This window comes from Myotis brandtii, unplaced genomic scaffold (genome assembly GCF_000412655.1).
Source record: "Myotis brandtii unplaced genomic scaffold, ASM41265v1 scaffold276, whole genome shotgun sequence".
In the NCBI taxonomy this organism is placed as follows: Eukaryota; Metazoa; Chordata; class Mammalia; order Chiroptera; family Vespertilionidae; genus Myotis; species Myotis brandtii.
The window spans coordinates 1-20,398 of record NW_005360509.1 but is presented as its reverse complement, the minus strand read 5'-3'; the positions used below and the strand labels follow the sequence as shown (position 1 = coordinate 20,398).

The 20,398-nt window shown below is 45.2% G+C and overlaps 1 protein-coding gene across 1 annotated transcript; it reads right to left on the bottom strand.

Moving 5' to 3' along the window:
• Nucleotides 1-3,760: 3,760 nt before the first annotated feature.
• LOC102249932 (laminin subunit alpha-1) lies at nucleotides 3,761-20,390 on the bottom strand. Its single transcript, XM_005868712.2, has 9 exons — nucleotides 20,158-20,390; nucleotides 16,149-16,284; nucleotides 14,691-14,803; nucleotides 11,109-11,298; nucleotides 10,406-10,564; nucleotides 9,730-9,883; nucleotides 8,055-8,188; nucleotides 4,728-4,950; nucleotides 3,761-4,110 (listed from the first exon to the last, which is right to left on the bottom strand). The coding sequence occupies exons 1-9, from the start codon at nucleotides 20,301-20,303 to the stop codon at nucleotides 3,950-3,952; spliced, it is 1,416 nt and encodes a 471-aa protein (XP_005868774.1). The 5' UTR covers nucleotides 20,304-20,390; the 3' UTR covers nucleotides 3,761-3,949.
• Nucleotides 20,391-20,398: the final 8 nt, after the last annotated feature.

Below are 20,398 nucleotides of genomic sequence, written 5' to 3'. Positions count from 1 at the left end.
CCGCCCCGCCCCTGCCTTTCTCCCGGGGTGGCGGGGAGGCCGTGGAGCCATCGCCAGCCTGGCCGCAGTGAACAGCCTCCTGGGCCAGAGCGACTCCGCATCCCGGGTCCTGGTCCCCTTCCCGCGCCCCGCCACGCTGACCCAGAGGACGTGGCCGGGAGGAACTTGGCGCTGGGTTCCCCGCCTGTCGGCTTGAGAAGTGGGGACCCGCTGAGAGAGCCAGGCAGCTGCTGCACCGCAGGGAAAAGTCTTAGAGAGGCCAAGAAAGCCGGCCGTGCGGACCGGGGAGGGCGGCTGCACAGACGCTGACTCCTGTGACCGGAGACCCACGCTCCGTGGTTAGTTGCGCGGGCAGACGGGTCAGAAGGGCCTGGGTCTGGCTCTGAGCGGAGCCAACGCGCCCCTGGCGGGAGCTAGTCCCAGGCCAGCGGCCACTCCCAGCACCCTTATCTTTGCTGCCAGCTGGGCCAGCTGTACTCCGTGCCGCACCCGCTCCTCCCCAATTTGTGTACCATTTCTTTCGAAAGTAGACCAATGCCCACGTCCACCCATAAAGATGACCGGAGTCCTGTCCAGAGATCCTGGCTGGGCGGGGGTCGGGGTGGGGGGTCAGGAAACGCAGAGTCTGAATGGGGCTGAGGATCTGAGATAAAGGAGGCACAGGCAACAGAGGTTTCAGGCGAGATTCCAGGCCAGGCAATCAAACTAGGGTGGAGGCAGGGGCTGCTTCCTGGGCTGAGGGCCGCTCCCCGGCTGTTATGGCCCTGGGAGTCTAGAGAAAGTGCTCAGGAAGAGCCAGGGGTGCAGTAGGATCTGGTAGATGTGATCCTATCACCTGTTCAGGGAAAGTGGGTGAGGCATCAACAGCATCTGCTACAGCATGGTAGCTGCTTGCTGGGGAGTGGCGGGAGGGTGATAGAGAAGTGACCACCATGGCCTCTGCTGGGGGGAAAAGGCAAGGCAGGGCTGGATTGCAGGATGGTTGGGGTTATGTGCTCTCTTGACGGTGGCTGCGGCTTATTTCAAAACTAGATGCAGAGAAACAATGGATAGGGCTTGCTTAAGGCAAAGATAACCCTTTCACTAAGAAATTATATACCTGGGGTATGACTACCCACCATGACCCTGCCCAATTAAGAATTTGTGATCAGATCACCCCGCAAGGTTACTTTTCATAGAACCCTTTTTTTCCTCCACATTATAATGGGATCTCTACCATCTAACACAGTGGCTAGCACGTGATAGTTGTTCAATATAAATTGAATAAATGAATGTTGTCTTTAGCAGCTTGGAAGTATAAGATCTTGTGATTGCTTTCTTATTCTCCACTGTTCATGATCTGTGAGAGTCATTTATGTAATAAGTAAAAACCCATAAGGATTATCTTGATTAATAGCTTGGTCTAAAAATACTCCCCTATGGATTATTTTTAGTCTAAACGGTCCAAAAATAACTTCACCTGTGAGGTCAGTACTGCCATTTGGGAAGTAGGCAGCTGTTTCCAAAAGTTTTAGACCAATATTCAGATTACTTGGGCTCCCTGTTATTTATTAGATGTGATATATTGTATATAGGATATTGACACTCCTCCTCTGTAAAATGAAAAACCTCATTTCTGCCTGCTGCCTAATCATTGTTAAAATGAGATCATTTCTGTAAGAGCACTTTGAAAATTCTAGGACTCTTTCTAGAACTCTAGAACTGTTGGAACTTATTTTTGTTATTTCTTTTCAGTAATTGATCCAGGCCCAACCACTCTACCTTATGGTTTGTTTACAGTTCACAATACCCATATGGAATGATGACAATACCCTCCCTTGCTCTCCCCCATTTTGAACTTGATTTCTTCTTAAAGACTAGAGGCCCGGTGCACAACATTTGTGCACTGGAGGGGTGGAGAAGGTGGGGGAGGTTCCTCAACCCAGCCAGCGCCACCCTTTGCAGTCTGGGACCCCTCGGGGGATGTCTGCCTGCTCCTCCCGAGGGGTCCTTAGCACTGCAGCAGAGGAGGGAGAGGCTTCCGCCACCGCAGCTCGTGAGCCCAGATTCTGGCTGAGTGGCACTCCCCCTGTGGGAGCACACTGACCACCAGGAGCAGCTCCTGCATTGAGCACCTGCCCTCTGGTGGTCAGTGCGCATCATAGCGACCAGTCATTCTGCCATTCGGTCAATTTGCATATTAGGGTTTTATTATATAGGATATTTGGTTTCTTTAATGTTTCTTCTTAAAGGTATTTACAGATGCAATTAATCCTTTTATTGTCTGTGCAGGAGTAAGCTCTCTAATGTTTTATCTGCATCCTGTATTAGATACAATGCCACACACATTTCCTTTGTCCAGTTACTTCTTGATGGCAAGAAAACTATTTGTGGATTGAAATCTTAGGTATAAAATGTGCCATTCTTCACTATCAAACAATCTAAAAGCACATGAAACTTGAAGTGATTCTGCAGAATAATGACTAATGCTCATCTGACAAAATCCCAAACTCTGTTTTAACTCTATTAATAAGCGAGCAGGGAGAGTAGGAAGGAGGAAGAGGGAAGAGGAAGGGAGGGGCACACAGTCTGAGGCAACTCTACAGTCTGCTCTGTCCCCTGGTTTGAATCACTTCTTCACCCAAGGTGCTAAACTGAGGTCTAGAATGGCCAAGCTGTCATCTCCTGCTGTGGATGGTTTCCATAGAAACATGAACAGAAAGGCCACCCACAGTCCCCTGAGAGCCCCCTTGTGCATTTTCACTGCTAAGATGCAAATGCTCCTTTCCTACCCCAGAGGCCCAGGTGGCTGCCTTTAGGCTGCAGGAGTGTGCATTCTTAAGTTGCCAGGTGCTACAGAACTCAGACTTCCCAATTGGCTGCTACCTTTCTCTAATATCTTCAAGCAGAGACTTAACTGGGAAAGATGTGCAGATGGCCACAGGAGTTCAGGAACGTGAGCAAGGCACAGAAGATGGATATAGGGAACATGACCACAGTTGCCTTTCTTGTTTATCAAATTAAAATCTCTCACAGAAATAGAAATTGAATTTATCATCCTCCAGATTGGAAAAGTAGGTCACTGCTAAGAGAGGTAGAGACCTCTTCTCCAAGTAAGCATTTGAAAAATGAAATCAGTTTTCTAAAGATTATGGAATAACAACCATTTTGACCCCAGCCATGGCCACAGAGCAAAACTAAATATATTTGGAGGGAATCAAATAAGACTTCAGAAATCTGGGTTTAAAACTGCTTAGTTCATTGAAAAGAATGTATGTGTGGCTTTTAAATTTTCCTTCTTTTGAAATTGTACACATTCTCCCAGAGAAAGTAACTGATTAAGGAAAACTGTCTCATTCCAAGGGGTGAAACTAAAAAGACAATGAAGGAAGAGCAAACTAGTTGCAATGCCTTTTGTCCTGAAAAGTGCTGTTATGTCCTGGCTCAACAACGATATATCTAAAGGAGGTTCCAGCTCTTTCCTTTGCTCCCTGTACCCCTTGACCCCCTGGAGCCTATCTTAATGCTTATGTGGCAAACAGCTGGTGCCCTCTGCTGGAGAATAACCAGTAGCACTGCTTCCCTGTTGTAGAAATCAGAACTTAAAAATTTTGGTAAAGACAGGAAAGTATTCATTTTCTGCTCTAATCTATTATAGTCTATAATGATATTTTATTTTCTAAAAGCTTACAAATAAAACTGTGAAATTCTGTCAAGTAATTAACAGAATTATTCAATGTTTACAAAGATTCATTAAAAGAACTTGAACAAAGCCAATGAATTCAGTGTACATTTTAAACTATTTAATAGAGGTATTTGTTGTACATGTGGTTTTAGTTTAACATAAAAACAAACTTACTCTATGAAAACACTTAACCTGAGTTGGAAATGAAATCTGAAGAAATTTCACAAAAATAACTATTCAAAATATAAGCAATGATTGATCTGAATTGAGGAGTTTCCCTGGAGTTCAGGGCTCAGATCCAGGACAGGAATGAGGGAAAACTCCTTGTATTTCAAAAGCTCTGCTGAAGTCATAGGATTGCACTTGTGGGCCCTTAATGAGAGTGAGCTTTCTCAAACAGCCCCGGAAGGAGGTCTTGCTACTCAGGCAGTTTTGCTTTACACCAGCTGTTTGGGAAAGAAGAGAAGTCCTGGTTAATTTTGTTAAAATGACATGCACAACACAATAAGAACAAAAATAAACTCAACTGGCTTTTATATCAAAATTAGAATAATATTCTTCCACACATGTGGCTTCTGTGATAAGTCAATGAAAACTTTATGTAATAATTTAAAGGCATAGTTGTGACTTAAAATGTCATAAGAGGTGTTTATTTTATCATTTGTAACAGTTACTTGGAACATCTGAAAATGCATAATTCTAACCCAAAACCAATGTGAGAGGATAAGATATGTATTTGTCTTCTAAAATGATTATCCACCCAAAAATGATTCCTTATAGTGGGACTCACCTACGGTGACTGGCCTCAGTAAACTCCCCCAGCTTCTTTTCCATCACATCCAATATTCTCTGAGTCTTACCTAATCATCAATTTACATGTGTACTTTATTTTAATTTCCCAAGAATTCCTAGGAATTTGAAATTGCCTTTCTAAAACGGTAAAGGATTTGTTACCCAAACAATGTATTTTTCTTAATCCCTATTCTGTATCCACCTGAATTAAGACTTCCCCTAGCGACAATGCCCTGGAAAGTGAAAGAGCAGAGCTGACACCCATACGTACCAGGATAGCCACCAACATAAATGGGATTGTTGGTGTCCACTGAGGTGGACTGGATGTGTGGACTTTCAGCATGAACGGCGTTCCCATCCACGACCAGCACCACGCGGTGCTTGCTTTTGTTCGCTTGCAGTGTGTGCCATTTTCCATCACAGAGAGTGTGGGGAGCTTTGGGCTCGTATGCAGCTGTTATCCTACCAGCACCATTGTTAACATGAAATAAGAGCTAAACAAACAACAGACACAAGCAACCATCTTAGCGAAGTTTTCCGTATTTAAGGAGCACAGTCCATTTCTATAAATCACTTTAAGTGGATAAAATACAAGCCTTTTGCCAAAAGGGGGAGCAAACTAAAAAATAAACACTTGTTTTTAATAATAGCCTCTTAAAGAATTCAGATGCTATCTTATCCCTGAAATTTCAGAAAGGGCAACGGCCACCTCCATGGGAACACGGCTGAGCCACCACCTAACTTAGCATTGTGTCCTCAAGTCGATTCCCCCTTTCAGGACAACAGGAGCTGATGGCTTTACTGCGGGTGTCAGTTCCTAGCAGCTGCTAGCACCTATGGAGCAACATTTACTAACTCCCTTCTGACAAACTATCGATGCTCCACCACAACCACATGGGAGGGAAGAATTATAAGTATACTCTTGTAGGGTTCTTATGTTATATGTGAAGCTACTCAGCATTATTTCAAGGTAGATTGTGACAAATTAAAGATGTATATTGTAAACCCTGGGGCAACCACTAAAAATGTTTTAAAAGAACAATAAAATAAGCCAGTAACAGTGGTAAAATACACAGTACATCAAACATTACATTTTTTACAACTAATACACTGTGGAGAGTGGCTACAGCGTTTGGACAGGTTCAAGCCTGGGACTAAGGAGAGGACACAATGCTCTCGTGGCAAAGCCACATGCAACTCCCAGCACAATTAGAGCCAAAGGCTATAGTTGTGAGCTTGACCTTATGGTCTGAACCTGTGGTCCCACGTGGCTGAGTGATATGGGCTGTGGGAGGTGCAGCAAGTAAACAAAGCTTGATGAGGTACATGTAATTGAGTAGATTCAAACCTGGGAGAACATTGTAACCACACCCTTACTTTGCCTCCTGGAATCTGACTATAAAATAAAGACTCAGCTTGCAGGCTGTGGCACTGTCTCTCCATCAGAGAGAGCAACATCTCATCTAGACCTAGCTTTCTTCTCTTGTCTGTCTTTTCTAAATCCTTCACCGCCTCACAGGTTCACCCATGGCCTTCTTCTCTTGTCTGTCTTTTCTAAATCCTTCACCGCCGCCTCACAGGGTCACCCATGGCTGTGCCGGCTCACCACATTACACTTCTGATAACATTTTTCAAATGTCACATAATTTTCAAAATCCTTTTGAAGTACAGATCAGGAAGAAAGTTGGCTATAAGCCACAGGGTAGAGAGCAGCAATATGATGTAGAGGCAGTTTTGTTTGGACATGCTGGTGAAGTAAGAAGGAGAAGAGGTGAAGCAAAAGGTCAGATGACTTTCTTCTATTCTCCCCACCCTCATTTAGGATCTCCTAGGAATCAAAACCCCTGTGGGGAGTAAGCAGGAAATACTGGAAACAAGAGGTAAGTTTGGGGGAATCTAGAGCATAGAGACTTGTTCCTTGTTTTTCCAGGAGGCAGTAGCTCAAGAAGAGCCAAGCATGTTAGTCCCAACCAACTTGAGTTTACCACAGTGCAATAGATATGGTGGCAGAAATGGTAGAGAGAGGACCCTCGTCCACCACCCTGACTCCCCATGTCTTATGAGTGGCAGGGCAGACATTCCCAGGTTTTCATAGGACCCTCTGGAGGATACAGAAGGTGGCCGAAGATGAAGAGGCAGCAGTGCCTATGGCAGCTGGGATGGGAAGCCTGGTCTACAAGGGACATTGGCCAAATCTCTAGGAGCAGTCCCCCTGCACTGGCAGTGCTCCTACAGCCACCAGGGACAACTGGCCAAGTGCACAAAGACAGGCTGTGACTGAAGATCTGGAAAGTCCTTATACCTCATCTGCTGTCAGGAGAGAGCACACGGAAAAGGAAAAGGCCAATTAAGGCTCCCTTCCCCTTAATCTAGTAAATAAAGCACACCCGGATGGACTCGAAGGGGAGAGGAAGAATGAGAACTGGCAGAAACTCTGAAGGAGACATTTTTAAAACAAGAGACTAAAGTACTGTTAATTATTGAGATCATTTTGTTCCCAACACGAAGACTAGAGCCTGAAAAGCAAGAGCAGAATGCTTATAGAAAAAATTGGGTTTTTTGCATTAAAAAAATTAAACTGTGGTACATCATCCCATGGAATACTCGGCAAATAAATGAACTATTGGTACATATAACAACCCAGCTAAACCACCAGGAAATAAGGCTGAGTTGAAAAGACAATCTCAGTAGGACACATACTGCATGACTTCATTTGTATAACAATCCTGAAGATGAAGAACAGATCAGTGGTTGCCAGGGGTTAGGATGCAGGGAGAAAGTCAGAGGGGTGGCTCCAGGGAGACTGTAGTAATGGTACAATTAAGGGTCTTGATTGTGGTGGGGGTATATGAAGCTACACATATGGTAAAACATATACATGTGTAACTGGCTCAACTTAAGCTCAGTGGATTGTGCCAATGCCAGTTTCATGGATTTGATGTTGCACTAGAATTATGCAAGATGCTGCCACTGAGGAGCCTAGGCAAAATGTGAAAGAGGACCTTTCATTGCAACTTCCTATGCACCTGTAATTATTTCCAAGTAATATTAGGAAAAATGGAGCATCTGTTCAGCAACTTAGTTTCACATTGTTCAGGAAAAGAAGGTGTTTGTATTATAGTTGCAGTTTTGCTTTAAATTCAAATGTAAAATTATAAAAGAAGTTCTTTAAAAGTATTTTAGGACTAGAGGCCCGGTGCACAAAATTCATGCACGGGTAGGGTCCATAGGTCTGGCCGGCGATCAGGGCCAATCAGGTTCCCCGCCTCCCCACCTCCCTGCCTCCTCCTTCCCTCGCTCCCTCAGCGCCCCGCCGCCACTGGTTGCCCGCCATCTTTGCACCACCCCTGGTCATCAGTGCATGTCATAGCAAGCGATCGAACTCCTGGTCTCCCGATTGAACTCCCGGTCTCCCGGTCGAACTCCTGAGGGGACATTTTGCATATTAGCCTTTTATATATATAGATTATCTATTTTTTAAATATTGAAACTTTTCTCCATTCCATTAAAGTGTGGGTCTAGGTATTTCTACTGTTTCTCAACTGCTCTTATCTCAGACCCTGGGGCAAAGGGTGAATTGATGGAGATAAGCACCTACCTTGCCATTAACAATCTCTAATCCAATGGCATCCACTTTGGCGCTGCTGATCCCCAGGAGAACGCCGTTCTCTGAGGAGGTACGAAACTCAAGTGTGATGTTCACATCTGAACGAACTTTGTACCCTTCTTTGACTGAAAAACACAAGGAGAGCCCCAAGTTATGGGTGAGTCCTGCCCGGCCTAAGAAGGCTCAGGTTGGAGAGACCCCACCACCCCACAGTAGGCTGGACTGGCTGGACATTTGGACTCCTGACTGAGGTTCGGGAGACCTGGTTCTAGTAGCTCTTTCTCTGGATCCAGCTCCACCACCAGCAAGTCACCTCTCCCCTGTGAGCCTCAGCTTGCACATCTGTAAGATGAAGTGACGCTTCTAAAGACACACAATCAGTGGGGCTTAGCCAGACTGGAGCCAAGGCAGGCCCATCCTCTCATCTAGAGCCATGCAGGGAAAAAGCAAAGGGATTTATCATCTGTGCAACAGCCCATTTATTTGCCCAATATCTACATACTGGGTATGACATCGTTCACTGAGTATATTAGAGTTGACACAAGTGTGTTTTTTTTAAATTTTTTAAATTAAAAAAATTATTGATTGATGAGAGAGAGAGAGAGAGAGAGAGAGAGAGAGAGAGAGAGAGACATTGATTTGTTATTTCACTTATTTATGCATTCATTGGTTGATTCTTGTATGGGCCCTAACTGGGGATTGAACCTACAACCTTGGTGTATCGGGACAATACTCAAATCAACTTAGCAACCAGGCCAGGGCCCCCACTAGGTTTTTTTTGTTTGTTTTGTGTTGTTGTTTTTAAGTGGAGACTTAATTGAATGAATTTTTTATTCAGGTGAATAAAAAAGCTGAGATAAATTGGGGATATTAGCAATAATAGCAGGCAGTTGTTACCACACCCAGGGCTGAAGGAAAAATGGGAGCAGGTGGTATTACCAGAGCTTGGAAGCAAAGTGGAGGAGAAAAGTGTACTAGCTTCTCCCCTTCTCCCTCCTGCCCCAGTCTTCACCAGAACCTTCCTAAAAGCCGAGGGCAAAGTAGCCAGAGAGGTTAGTTCCCTGTGATAGAAAGGAGAATAGGAAGAAGAGGAGCATGGTTCTCAGTGCAAATAGGAAGCCAACCAGCAAATTAAGTATCTAAAATGAGGAGGCAATGCCAGGTACATTATGAGGGCTAGTTCTAAGCCTGGAGGAATTTACATTCTAAAGCAATTCAGAGATTTAAAATTCCTCGACTTCTAATTGATATTTTCAACAATCTAACTGGAGTTAATTTCTTCATCAAATCCGACTTGCATTTGGCTGGCTGGTCTAGATATTTTATGCTGCTGACTTTTAATTCAAAGGCCTTTATGAACTTGGACAGCAAGAGCATGTCTTACATAAACGTGGGGAGGGTACAGATGAAAGCAGGGCCACATGTTGCCAGGAGCTGCACTGCCCCTGGGGTGGGAGCCTTTGTCAGGCCATCTGGGTGGCACAGGAAGTGAGAAAGCTGTACATTAGAAGTGGAGAAATCAGAATACACTGGAACATGTAACTAAATGGTCTTGCTGCAGCCTTGTCCAGTGGGTCCTGCCCTGTCATATAACTCTCGGGTCCATATCATCTTACAGTGCAAGAGAATCCCAGAGATGTCTTTTGAGATTTTCGATAATACGTACCAAGAGCTGCATATCCACTTCCTTCAAAGAAAGTTCCTTCTTGGGCCTCTGCATAGCACTGGGCTACTGCAAATGCAGACACTGGGCTGCCCTTGTCCAGCTGCTTGCTGTTCACTGTCACCTCCCCAATGCAAGCGGGGATGCTGTGGGTGACCTAAACCAAACGCCGTGAGAGGGGATGGCAGTGAATATAACAAGGAGGGCAAGGGCAACATTTTCCTATAGTTCCACAAAACACATTCAAATATTATCATTTGATTTTTAAAATGGAATTGCCACAGTACTTCACGTGAATGTCTAACTGAAAGCGTAGTTAGACTCTTTAAGTACCTTTGCTAGTAATGCAGTATATGTATTTTCTATTATTTTGGATAAATATCATGGAAATCAAGAATGAGTTTTCTAATCTGCAAACACAAAGTCCCCGGACTTTCCCAAATTTCATTGGATCTAAGTAGCTGTGGAAAGACAAATGTTCATTAACTAAAAGGAGGGCTGGCTGGGCTTCAAGGGGAAGCCCAAACACACAAACTAGAGATGAGGTTTGAAAGGTTTGCATTTTGCAGCCAAACCCCAGGTCCAAAAGCAAGACAATTTAAACAAAGACATGGTCTTCTAAAAGTAAACGCAACAAAGATAAAGGTAATATGGGCCCCATACAGAAAATGCTGCTTACATTTCCAATGTTCCTGGGCCTGTAATCGGAGGGAAGGCCTCCCAGGTACAACTTTCCTTCCACATCCAAGGTGGTGCCATCTCCCACCGTGCTCACCATGGGGGATTCCTGGCCATCAACTGTCATGAAGCCCTTTCTTTTAAAGTACTCTGTCTTGACCTAGAGCAAAACGAAAACATCCATGATTTTTAAGGATGGGAAAACATTAACAGATGTTTGTTTGCAACTCGGTTCATTAGAGCTGTAATAACCTGACTGACATCCTAAAGGATGGTTCAGTTTGACACAGCTGGCGTTGCTAGGAGACTGAGCCTGGCAGAAGACGGAAGTAGGCACAGGCAATGCATGTTTTAGAAAAGTAAGTGTGCCCGAGTCTGACTGATAAGAAAGCAGGTGCCATGATCTCAGGTTTGGGCCAGCACACCATGGGTGAGTTAATTTACTTCTTGTCAAGTTGAGAACATTTTGGGACCTTTCATTTATTCCACCAATGTTTGCTGAGTGCCTATGAGGGGTCAGGCACTGAGCTAGGTCCTGGGGATATTTCAGGAAGCAGAAAAGGCCCCTGCCTGCAAGGCACTTATATTCTATAGGAGAGATGACAAGCACAGAGCAAGCTAGAAACCCAAGGGAATAATGTTACTACGAGGGACAGATGGAATAACACTTGGAAGGCATGACCAGGAGCTTCCTGGGAGCGTACCGTGTGCCACTTGCCATCACTGAGCAGCGCAGGGTGGGAGACCTTTGTCCTTCCTTTCCCAAGGTCAAACATGAAGTGGAGGTGGCCCCCGTGCAGCTGGAGCGTGGCGTAATCCACTTGGTTCTGGTGGGCCATGTAGTAAATCAGTCCACTGGAGGCAAATGTTCGGATACTTAGCTGAACTGAGAGCCTGGAGGAAAAGAAGAGCTCAGCCCGCAGAAAAGAAAAAGCTTTCCTCACATTTACTTTCTAAAATAACCTCAAAGAGAGGACCCAGTAATTATTCCAACATTATATTTAGCATCTCAGGAGAGTATGGTTACTGCATGCCCATATCTGCCAGGCACTGTTCTAGGAGCTGAGGCTAAGGCAGTGAACAAAGAGAGGTTTCCTTCTCCCATGAAACTAATTCCAGAAATATACCAAAGAGCTGAGACTGGGTCGTGAGGAGCCCAGTGGTGGCTATGTTAAGTAGGCAGGAAGGCAACCCTGAAAGATGGTATTTCAGCTGAACTCGGAATGACAGACCGGAGCAAGTCCCATGAACCTCTGCAGGAAATCCTCACGAGAGCCACGTGGGAGAGGGCACCACACAGTGGGGAAGGGGAAGGCTGTGTCTGGTGATCTCCCACAAGGCAATGTGGGGTGACTGAAGCAACCTGGGATAGGAAAGGGGGGTGTGGCTCCATCCTCATGAATGAGGGGCTCTGGGAGGCAGTATTTAGGTTTCATTTTAAGTGCATTGGGAAGTCACAGGAGGGTTTTAAGAAGAGGAGTGGGCATGGCTTGATTTATATCTTAAAAGAAACTTCAGATGTAAAGAACAAATCTGATGGGCCAGGGTGACAGCAGGCTCAGGCAGGCAGCTGTTAGAGGCCTGGTGGTGGCTTCGGCCAGGGTGGTGGTCGGGGGGATGCAGAGGAGGTGATCTAATGCATGAAATGCTCTGGAGAAAGAAGCAATAGGACTTGCAGATGGACTGAATTTGGAGAGTGAGGGAAAGAAAATAACCTCAAGATTTGGGCCTTGGACAACCAGGTGAATGGTGATGATGTCGACAGAAATAGCACAGACCAGGGGGACAGGTTTGGGGAAGACTGTGAATTTCCTTTTGGTGTGTTGAGATTGAGGAGCCTGTCCCAATCCACAGAGATGTCAAGTAGCCAGTTGGGTACACAACTCCTGAGTTCTAAGTGAAGGTCAGGGCTAGAGATGTGGGTGTTGGGCAAATTGAAGGTATTTCAAAGCCACCTGGGAGAATATGGGGAAGGGACCTTGGCCTTTACTGGTAGAAGATGAGCCAGCAAAGGAGACTGAGCAGGGAGAGAGCAGGAAATCAGGAGGGTGTGGGTCAAGGATGTCAAGTGGCCATGTGTGCATGATGCTGCTGAGGGCCCAGCAGCAGAGGTACAACAGGAGGTTCCATAGCAGGTCTTGGGACAACTCTGGAACTAGGAGCAGAGGAGTGCTTGCTTTGGCAGCACATACAGGAAAATCGGAACAATACAGAGAAGATTCGCATGGCCCCTGTGCAAGGATGACATGCAAATTCATGAAGCGTTATAAATATATATATATGTTAAAGAGCAATAGAGGAGTGAGGGGAGGCTGACTGGATGGGTAGGGGAGGAAATGAGGGGTGAGAAAAGGCAGACAGCCACATAAAACAACTCCTTCAAGAAATCTTACTGCACAACAGACCCAGGACACCATTGCAAAGTAATGGTATCCTGCAGAGTTTCTATTTTAAAAGTTAAAAACTACTAGAAAGGGCATGGTTACCGGCATAAACTCTAGGGCCGTAGTGCCTGGGTTTGAATTCCAGCTCTGCTGTGTGACTCTGAGCAGATGACTTGACTTCCCTGTGCCTCTCAATTTCCTTGTCTATAAAATGAAGACAACAATAATACCTTCCTCATAGGATAGTTCTGAGGACTAAGTTAGGGTGTGTGTGTAAAATATACTGAGACAGTCTCTGGCAGTGTTTACTCCTCTATTCTCACTGATGATGAGAGCGATGAGGATTCTTTGTTGATGAGAATTATGTATGAAGGAAGGAGATACGTTTGCTGCTGTTGTCTCTGAGAGGAGAGAGGTGACAGGCTCTGGAGGGCGAGCGAGAGGAGAACGAGGACTGTCCCTCCATGGTCGCAGGGGAAGAGGGGGAGGTGTGGAGACAAAAGCAGTGGATTGCTCTTTTCGGAGGTGAACAGATGAAGTTCTGTCTTCTCAGTGAGGCAAGTCATCAGCTGGGGCAGGAAGTGGGATATATGAGTTTTGAGATAAGAGGAGAAACTATGAAACAATAAAAAAATATATAAGCATAATAAAGAAATGTATTGGCTCCCCATGTAGCCTGAGGTTCTATGTGTGGCCATAGCTTTAATGTCAAACCAGGTAGGAAAGAGACATGCATTTCTGCAGCCTTGACCACCAGCTTGGGTTCTGGCATGAATTAGGCCAAGAACAAGTGTGGGTTTTACCTGTGGTCAAGATACAGGAGATGAGGGTATTAAGGGGGTTTGCAAAGGAATGTGTAATAATGGCATCCCACCTCTCAGAGTAGGGGATAAATTGCACTTCGGGGCTAGAGAAGGGGGTGATGATCATGAAAAAGCATGAGGGCTTAGAGGTCTTGATGAAGCTGAGGAACTCCTAGGGGAGCAACAGAGTAGAGATGAGGAAGAGGTAAGTATATAGGATGCTTAAGTAGAGACTTTGGAGGTGGAATAAATACTTATGAAGTAGGTAAGGGGATGACCAAGGGGAAAGTGTGGCTGGGAAGGGAGAAAAAGAGCTCTGACAGACTGGAACCAGAGGACTTGGAAGGCCCAGTGTTGGGTGGCTGTGAATTCGTGGAGAATGACAGCAGGAGTGGTACAAAAAGACACTAAGCTACAGTCTGAAGGTGGTGGGGGTGGGGGTTGATCACAGAGGGCAACAACAAGAGGAGCAGGGCGTGGCAGAGTCTAGAGACATGAACTTCAGATCAGCCAGAGATTCGATGCAGAGAGGAGAGAGGCGGAGTTGGAGGTCCCTTGGCCAGCCTCAGGCCTCTAGATCTGCGGCATGTGAGCCAGCGTCCCCTGAGAAGGTTCCTTGGGGACAGGCAGGTTTGAGGGCGAGATAGAATGTGTCGACCAATGTGAATGTGGCCCCGGGGAATTTTGAGGGGCACAGTGAGAGTTTGGGTAGACAATTTCATGAGATTAGTGAATCCTTACAATAGAATGGTGTTGAAAGTCTAGATGATGATAGATCTAGAGGACTTTGGATTCTGGACTGAGGAGTGATTTAGATAGATTCTTCCATGCTTTCCTACATCACACAGAGGCTAAACCAACCATCATCTACAAGAGGTGAAGATAAACTGCAGGAACCCCACTTCTCCACACTGTAAGTATCTGATTTGCATGAAGGCTGCTTTCCTATCTCCTTGCCTTCTCATTGTGCCTTTCTGTTGCCAGTTGAGCGCTCCATAATAAATACAAGAAGCTGTTTTGGGGAAGGCCCATTGCAAAGAATACCTCCCTATTCATGTAGCAATAGGACGCCTTATAAGAATGTCAGAATTAGGCCTACCTCTTTCTGACAGCCAACTGATTGAAAGGCAGCACGAAATGGCTGCTTTGTGTGAGTCCAAACTGGTGAGCATTGGGGACATACTCTGGGGTTCCGTCCATGGCGCACTGTTGCTGTAAGAGACACACAAGACTCTCAGCCACACACCTCCAGGACCCCCACTAACATATGCACAGTTTTCCATGAAGTAAACATCTCAGAAGCAATGGTATCAGAACATCAACAACCATAAATACATGTTTTCACTGATTTAATCTTTGTTTTAAAGAATTTACTGGCTGGCCCTTTATCTGTCCACAAAGGCAATTGGAGTGTCTGTCTTTCCCCTCAATCTCACTCAAGTGGTGAGGCCTTGCTGCTGCCCACCTTCTCCGCAGCCCGAAAGGAGATGTCAGCCCTGCAGGAGCCGCTGCAGCACAGGCCTGGGACACCACAAGTGCCCACAGGTGGCAGCAGGGCCTCCGAGTTTGATGTCTCTAATTCCTCATGGACAGGAGGTGAAGCCAAGAGGAGTCCAGCTGGAAGGGGCTCCTAGACCCCCAGGGCAGAATGTGAGGAGCCAGAGAAGGTGCCCGGGCACCTGTGCCCCACAGTGCCCTCCACACACTGACCCAAAACCAGTGAGGCCTCGGACTCAGTTTCCCAGCTTGGGGTGGGCAGATGCTACCAGAGAACTGTCCTGGATGCAAAGACTGGCCCTGGGAAGGAACTGCTTTTCCCGAGACAGCACCAGCATCTACGTAATTAGAGCGCGTGCTTTCAACCAAGGAAACGGAGAAATCACAAAAGGGAAGAGACACTGAAAACTAATAATGGCTGTTGTTAAAAATACTTGCTCAAAACTGGCTTTTCCTAGATGAATCAAATCCTTTTTTTAAAGCAACAGTGATATGTACAATGGCTTGCATTAAGTACTTATTTTCATATTTCTGACTAAATCCAAAGTGATCATGAATCCTTACAGAAACTCTGTAAAAAGCTTGTGGTTCGGCAGCCAAATGTGAGTGCTTGAGTGCTATACTCAATCCGTAAAGGCTGCACCACGTCACCTGTGAGTTTGCTGAGGACCATACCCCTCCCTGCCCCTGCACTGCTTTTCATCGCAGGGATGACTCCTTTAACTGTACAGGCTCCTTTGAAAAGTGGCTTCCAGCTGGCTCTACCAATGGAGGATCATGCTGGGAGGTTGGAGGGCGGGTGGATGGAAGAAGCTGAGTGCTTCCCCCTCCCTTCTGGCTCCCGTTAGCCTCCCTGGCAGGGCCCGTCTTCTCTGTGCTTCTATACCCACCAGAAGGCTTGCTCCCTCAGCAGTCCTGCCCCCAGACTGGTGGCACCACCTCCTCCCTTTCCGTCACTGCTCCAGTGGGCTCATTCAGCTTCCTCTACTCTGTGAAACGAGGCCCCCATTTTAATTTCCTCTGGGCTGCGCCTGATACAATGAAAGAAAACCCTTCTTACTGGACGTGGTGGAGGATGAGGCTCTGGCAGGAGCTTGCTGTCCTCTTCCTGAAGAGCCAGCCTAGGCTTTTCTGAAAGCAAGCAGCTGTCCAAGTCCACTCGTTCATAGCCGACCACACCAGTGAAATCCAAAGGTCTAGACACAAAGTGTTTTCAAAAATAATCAAAAGATTGCAAGCTAACACATGAATCAATGTCACCTACTTATTGAACAAATAAAATTCTTTAAAAAAACACTGATATTGTTGCAGAAGACCAGAGAAAAACCAAGCAATGCTTTAGAGCAGTGGTTCTCAACCTTCTGGTCCTTTAAATACAGTTCCTCATGTTGTGACCCAACCATAAAATTATTTTCGTTGCTACTTCATAACTGTAATGTTGCTACTGTTATGAATCGTAATGTAAATATCTGATATGCAGGATGGTCTTAGGCGACCCCTGTGAAAGGGTCGTTCGACCGCCAAAGGGATCTCGACCCACAGTTTGAGAACCGCTGCTTTAGTATAAATACGTTTCCCGCATACAATGTGTTTAGAGAAAAGGAGTTACACTGTTTATTACGCCAGTGGAATAACTTCTCAAATCTGAGTAAAGTAACATGCAGGGGGCTTCTCTTTTATATCTTTCTGAGGTTTTGTCCCTCAAATATAGATTATGCTTCTGGTCCCTTCACAGGCTTTGCAAAAAGGCCCCAGGTGTTGGGTGTCTTGAGACCATATCTGATGGTCTGGCCTGGCGCCAGCACTAATAACCCCTGCCCTCTGGGGCTGTGCATTGTTCAGAGTTTATGGCCTCTGTATTTAGGTAACAGGTTTTGCAAGGCCAGTTTCTGTGAAAGAGGCAGTGACTTAATTATAGGTTATCAAGAATGTACACTGGGCTTGCTGGCACAGATTCAGATTGCTAGCCTCCCAAAAATCAGGGTTACATTGGAATTAGCCTTTTTAGCCTTCTCAATATAACCAAACTGACATATCTTTCACAATGACTAGAAGCCCAGCTATTTTTATATATTCTCTTATTTGATGTTTCTGCCTCCCACCTCCTCCCCGCATTGTTGTCCACCCAGCCATTCCTGAGCATCCTTCAAGAATTGGTTGGAATGTGGTCACCTCCTCCTGCAGCCTTGGCTGGGCCGCCTCAGGGCCAGATTCTGCCTCTTGCTCTCACAGCACTGCCCAGTGGCTTCAGTCAAACACTGATTATTTCTTAACAGGTTTCTCTTTGCCAGAAAGTCATGAACTACACTTGTCAGAAGTCTCTTTACCCTGAAGTCTGGCAACATATCTGCTGTCCACACATACCCTATTGGCACATGCCAAGGACACGGCCATGTACAGCACAGAAACGTTTCTGCCCTACCACATTCCCAGCCTCATGGCTTTCAGGAGCATAAAGATGCTTAATCAATTAGTTAATAAGCAAACAATTGGGTAAATAAATATATCGTGTACAAATAACTAAACCTACAGTCTGACATTATATTTGTGTTGAAATCCAAAGCAATGTGTTACTGCAAATTTCAAAGACTCCTAAGGGAGTGGTCGGCAAACTGCGGCTCAGAGCCACATACAGCTCACGAGCCACATGCGGCTCTTTGGCCCCTTGAGTGTGGCTCTTCCACAAAATACCACGTGCGGGTGTGCACGTACAGTGCGATTGAAACTTCGTGGCCCATGCACAGAAGTCGGTATTTTGTGGAAGAGCCGGTATTTTGTGGAAGAGCCACACTCAAGGGGCCAAAGAGCCGCATGTGGCTCGTGAGCCACAGTTTGCCGGCCACTGCCTTAGAGTATGCAATTTAGTTTATTACCAGTGGAGAGGCAGCTCTGAAGTCAAGAAAGTGCTTTAAAACTGACAATCCTTCGAGTAAGCCTCCAGAGCTGCACTTCACTCCTATCAGCCTCTAAACCAGTGGTTCTCAACCTGTGGGTCGCGACCCCTTTGGCGGTCGAACGACTCTTTCACAGGGGTCGCCTAAGACCATCCTGCATATCAGATATTTACATTACGATTCATAACAGTAGCAACATTACAGTTATGAAGTAGCAACGAAAATAATTTTATGGTTGGGTCACAACATGAGGAACTGTATTTAAAGAGCCAGAAGGTTGAGAACCACTGTAATAGCCTGATGTGTGGTCATACCTGAATTGTAGTGGTCCCACATAAAAGCAAGGCCAGGATTTTTTTCCCGCATAGATGAGTTTGGGATCAGCTAAATGCCTGAGCTAGCATCACTCAACAGTGACAAGTTCTGCATCCTGAGTGTGAAGGAGATGACCTTGAGTTAAAAGGTCAGGATTTACAAACACTGCTTTCTATGTTAAAATAATATAGTTATTGCAAAATATAAAATTTTCAATGAAATTATATCATCATAGCTTCACAGGATGAGCTGGCTACAAAACTCTCCTGCACCTAACTGGATGGGTTACCCAATTTAACAGAGTTGTTTAGAATTGTCCATCTGGAGAACAAAAGTACCTGCCAAAAGTGATTAGTTTTGTATTATGTTAATTGGCTGTGAGTAGCTTTCCAGTAAAAGGTTCAAATGCATCTTGATGGTTCATAGAATCTTCTTAGAGAAATTTTTTTTTCTTATTTCCTTTACCAAGAAGGCATGTGTCCAATTCATCTATAAAAGCTATGCAAAGTAGTTCAAATATACATTCAGGTGTACCATCCAACTTAGACGGCTTTAGCTGCCAGTATGGGAAATGATATGGCTTTATTAACTATCATGACAAGTCTGGAGGTAGGATAAGTTACTGGCTGGTTAATTCAGCCACTCAAGGTGTCAGAATTTTAAGTCAGCAGCTCTGTAGTTTTCCTGGCTTCCTCTCATGGAGACAAGACGGCTGTCACATATCACATCTCCACAAGACAACATCCAAAGCAAGCTGTGTCTCCTTTTAAGAGAAAGGAAAACTTTTCCCAAGAGACCCCCAACTCCATTGCCTTATGTTGCATCCTTTGTCACACCATTTTGAAAAATGAAACATGGTTTTGCAGACATTAAAGCCTGCCAATTCATGAAGTCTGAGAGTTGTAGTCTGAAATCTGTAAAAGATTTCATTCTTTTCAATTTTGATTTTTAAATTAACACACAGTACAGTTGACTTTTGGGGATATATAGCTCTATGAATTTTAACATGAGTAGATTCAAGTATGACTTCTGCACATGGGCCATGAAGTTTCAATCACACTGTATGTGCATGCCCACACGTGGTAGTTTGTGGTATTTTGTGGAAGAGCCACACTCAAGGGGCCAAAGAGCCGCATGTGGCTCGCAAGCCGCAGTTTGCCGACCACTGTCCTAAGGGATTCTTTCACAAAGAAGGACACTGAGACCATGAAGGATCTAGGTCCTTGCTCAAGGTCACAAGGCAAGTCAAGAGGGGAACTCCAGACTCCCATGCTCAGCGCACATTTAGTTTCCCCTGTGCACACTCTGGTCTGCCAGGTCCAAGCATGGCTTTCGTCCCACCAGCACGCTGACCACAGACACAGGGTGAGTGGGAAAGAACAAAATGCCCATGGGCACATGTTCATTCTCCTCTGCATCATGAGCTCAACATAGGGGGTGGTGACTTCCAGTTCCTAATGAGGCAGTTATTGTTTTGGGAGGAGCCATTACTAATCTGAAGCTGCAAGTAGCACAGTTGTAAAGGCTCCTTTAAATCAGTGACCTCCAGACAAAAAGAAACTTCCATCACAAAATCTCTAGTCTCTTAAATACATGCCAACAATATATTTGACCTCTGCTGTTTATTGATAGTCCTGTGGAACTAACGTTTGATGATTTTTTAAAAATTTGTGATGACCATATTTATCCATTATTTTAAATCCACTTGGGAGACTTTCATGATAGAACAACGGGGTTCACTTCAGGTACTTGTAGAATTTTAGGCAATCTCAAACAGAATAATTAGATGGCAGATTAGTGTCAGTACTGAGTATTAAAAAATCTGGAAGTCACAAACATGCTGAGAGCAGTTATACTTACTCCATGTTAAAGATGAGGTTTCTGATACAGCCATGGAATGACCTTCTCATCTGGAGCATCGCTGCCCCCTCACCCTCTGGAACCCCCCCTATGTACAGGTTGGACACATTTATTGTCATGCTTTCTGCTGATGGGCCCAAGTTCATTTCTACAGGTTTTGTCTCATCCAGTTGGACAGTGATAATTCTAAAAGGTTGAAGGAGAAAATAAAAGAAATATAATGAAAATTAACTATCCACAT

What these genes read in the sequence shown, in the direction of transcription:
- LOC102249932 (XM_005868712.2), bottom strand. Translation starts at nt 20,303, where the DNA reads ATGAACTTGGGCCCATCAGCAGAAAGCATGACAATAAATGTGTCCAAC. An exon ending in AAGTGGATATGCAGCTCTTG is followed by an intron (nt 8,189 to 9,729) that starts GTACGTATTATC and finishes TGTGTTTTTCAG; the next exon opens with TCAAAGAAGGGTACAAAGTT. An exon ending in TTATGTTGGTGGCTATCCTG is followed by an intron (nt 4,111 to 4,727) that starts GTACGTATGGGT and finishes TTTCCCAAACAG; the next exon opens with CTGGTGTAAAGCAAAACTGC.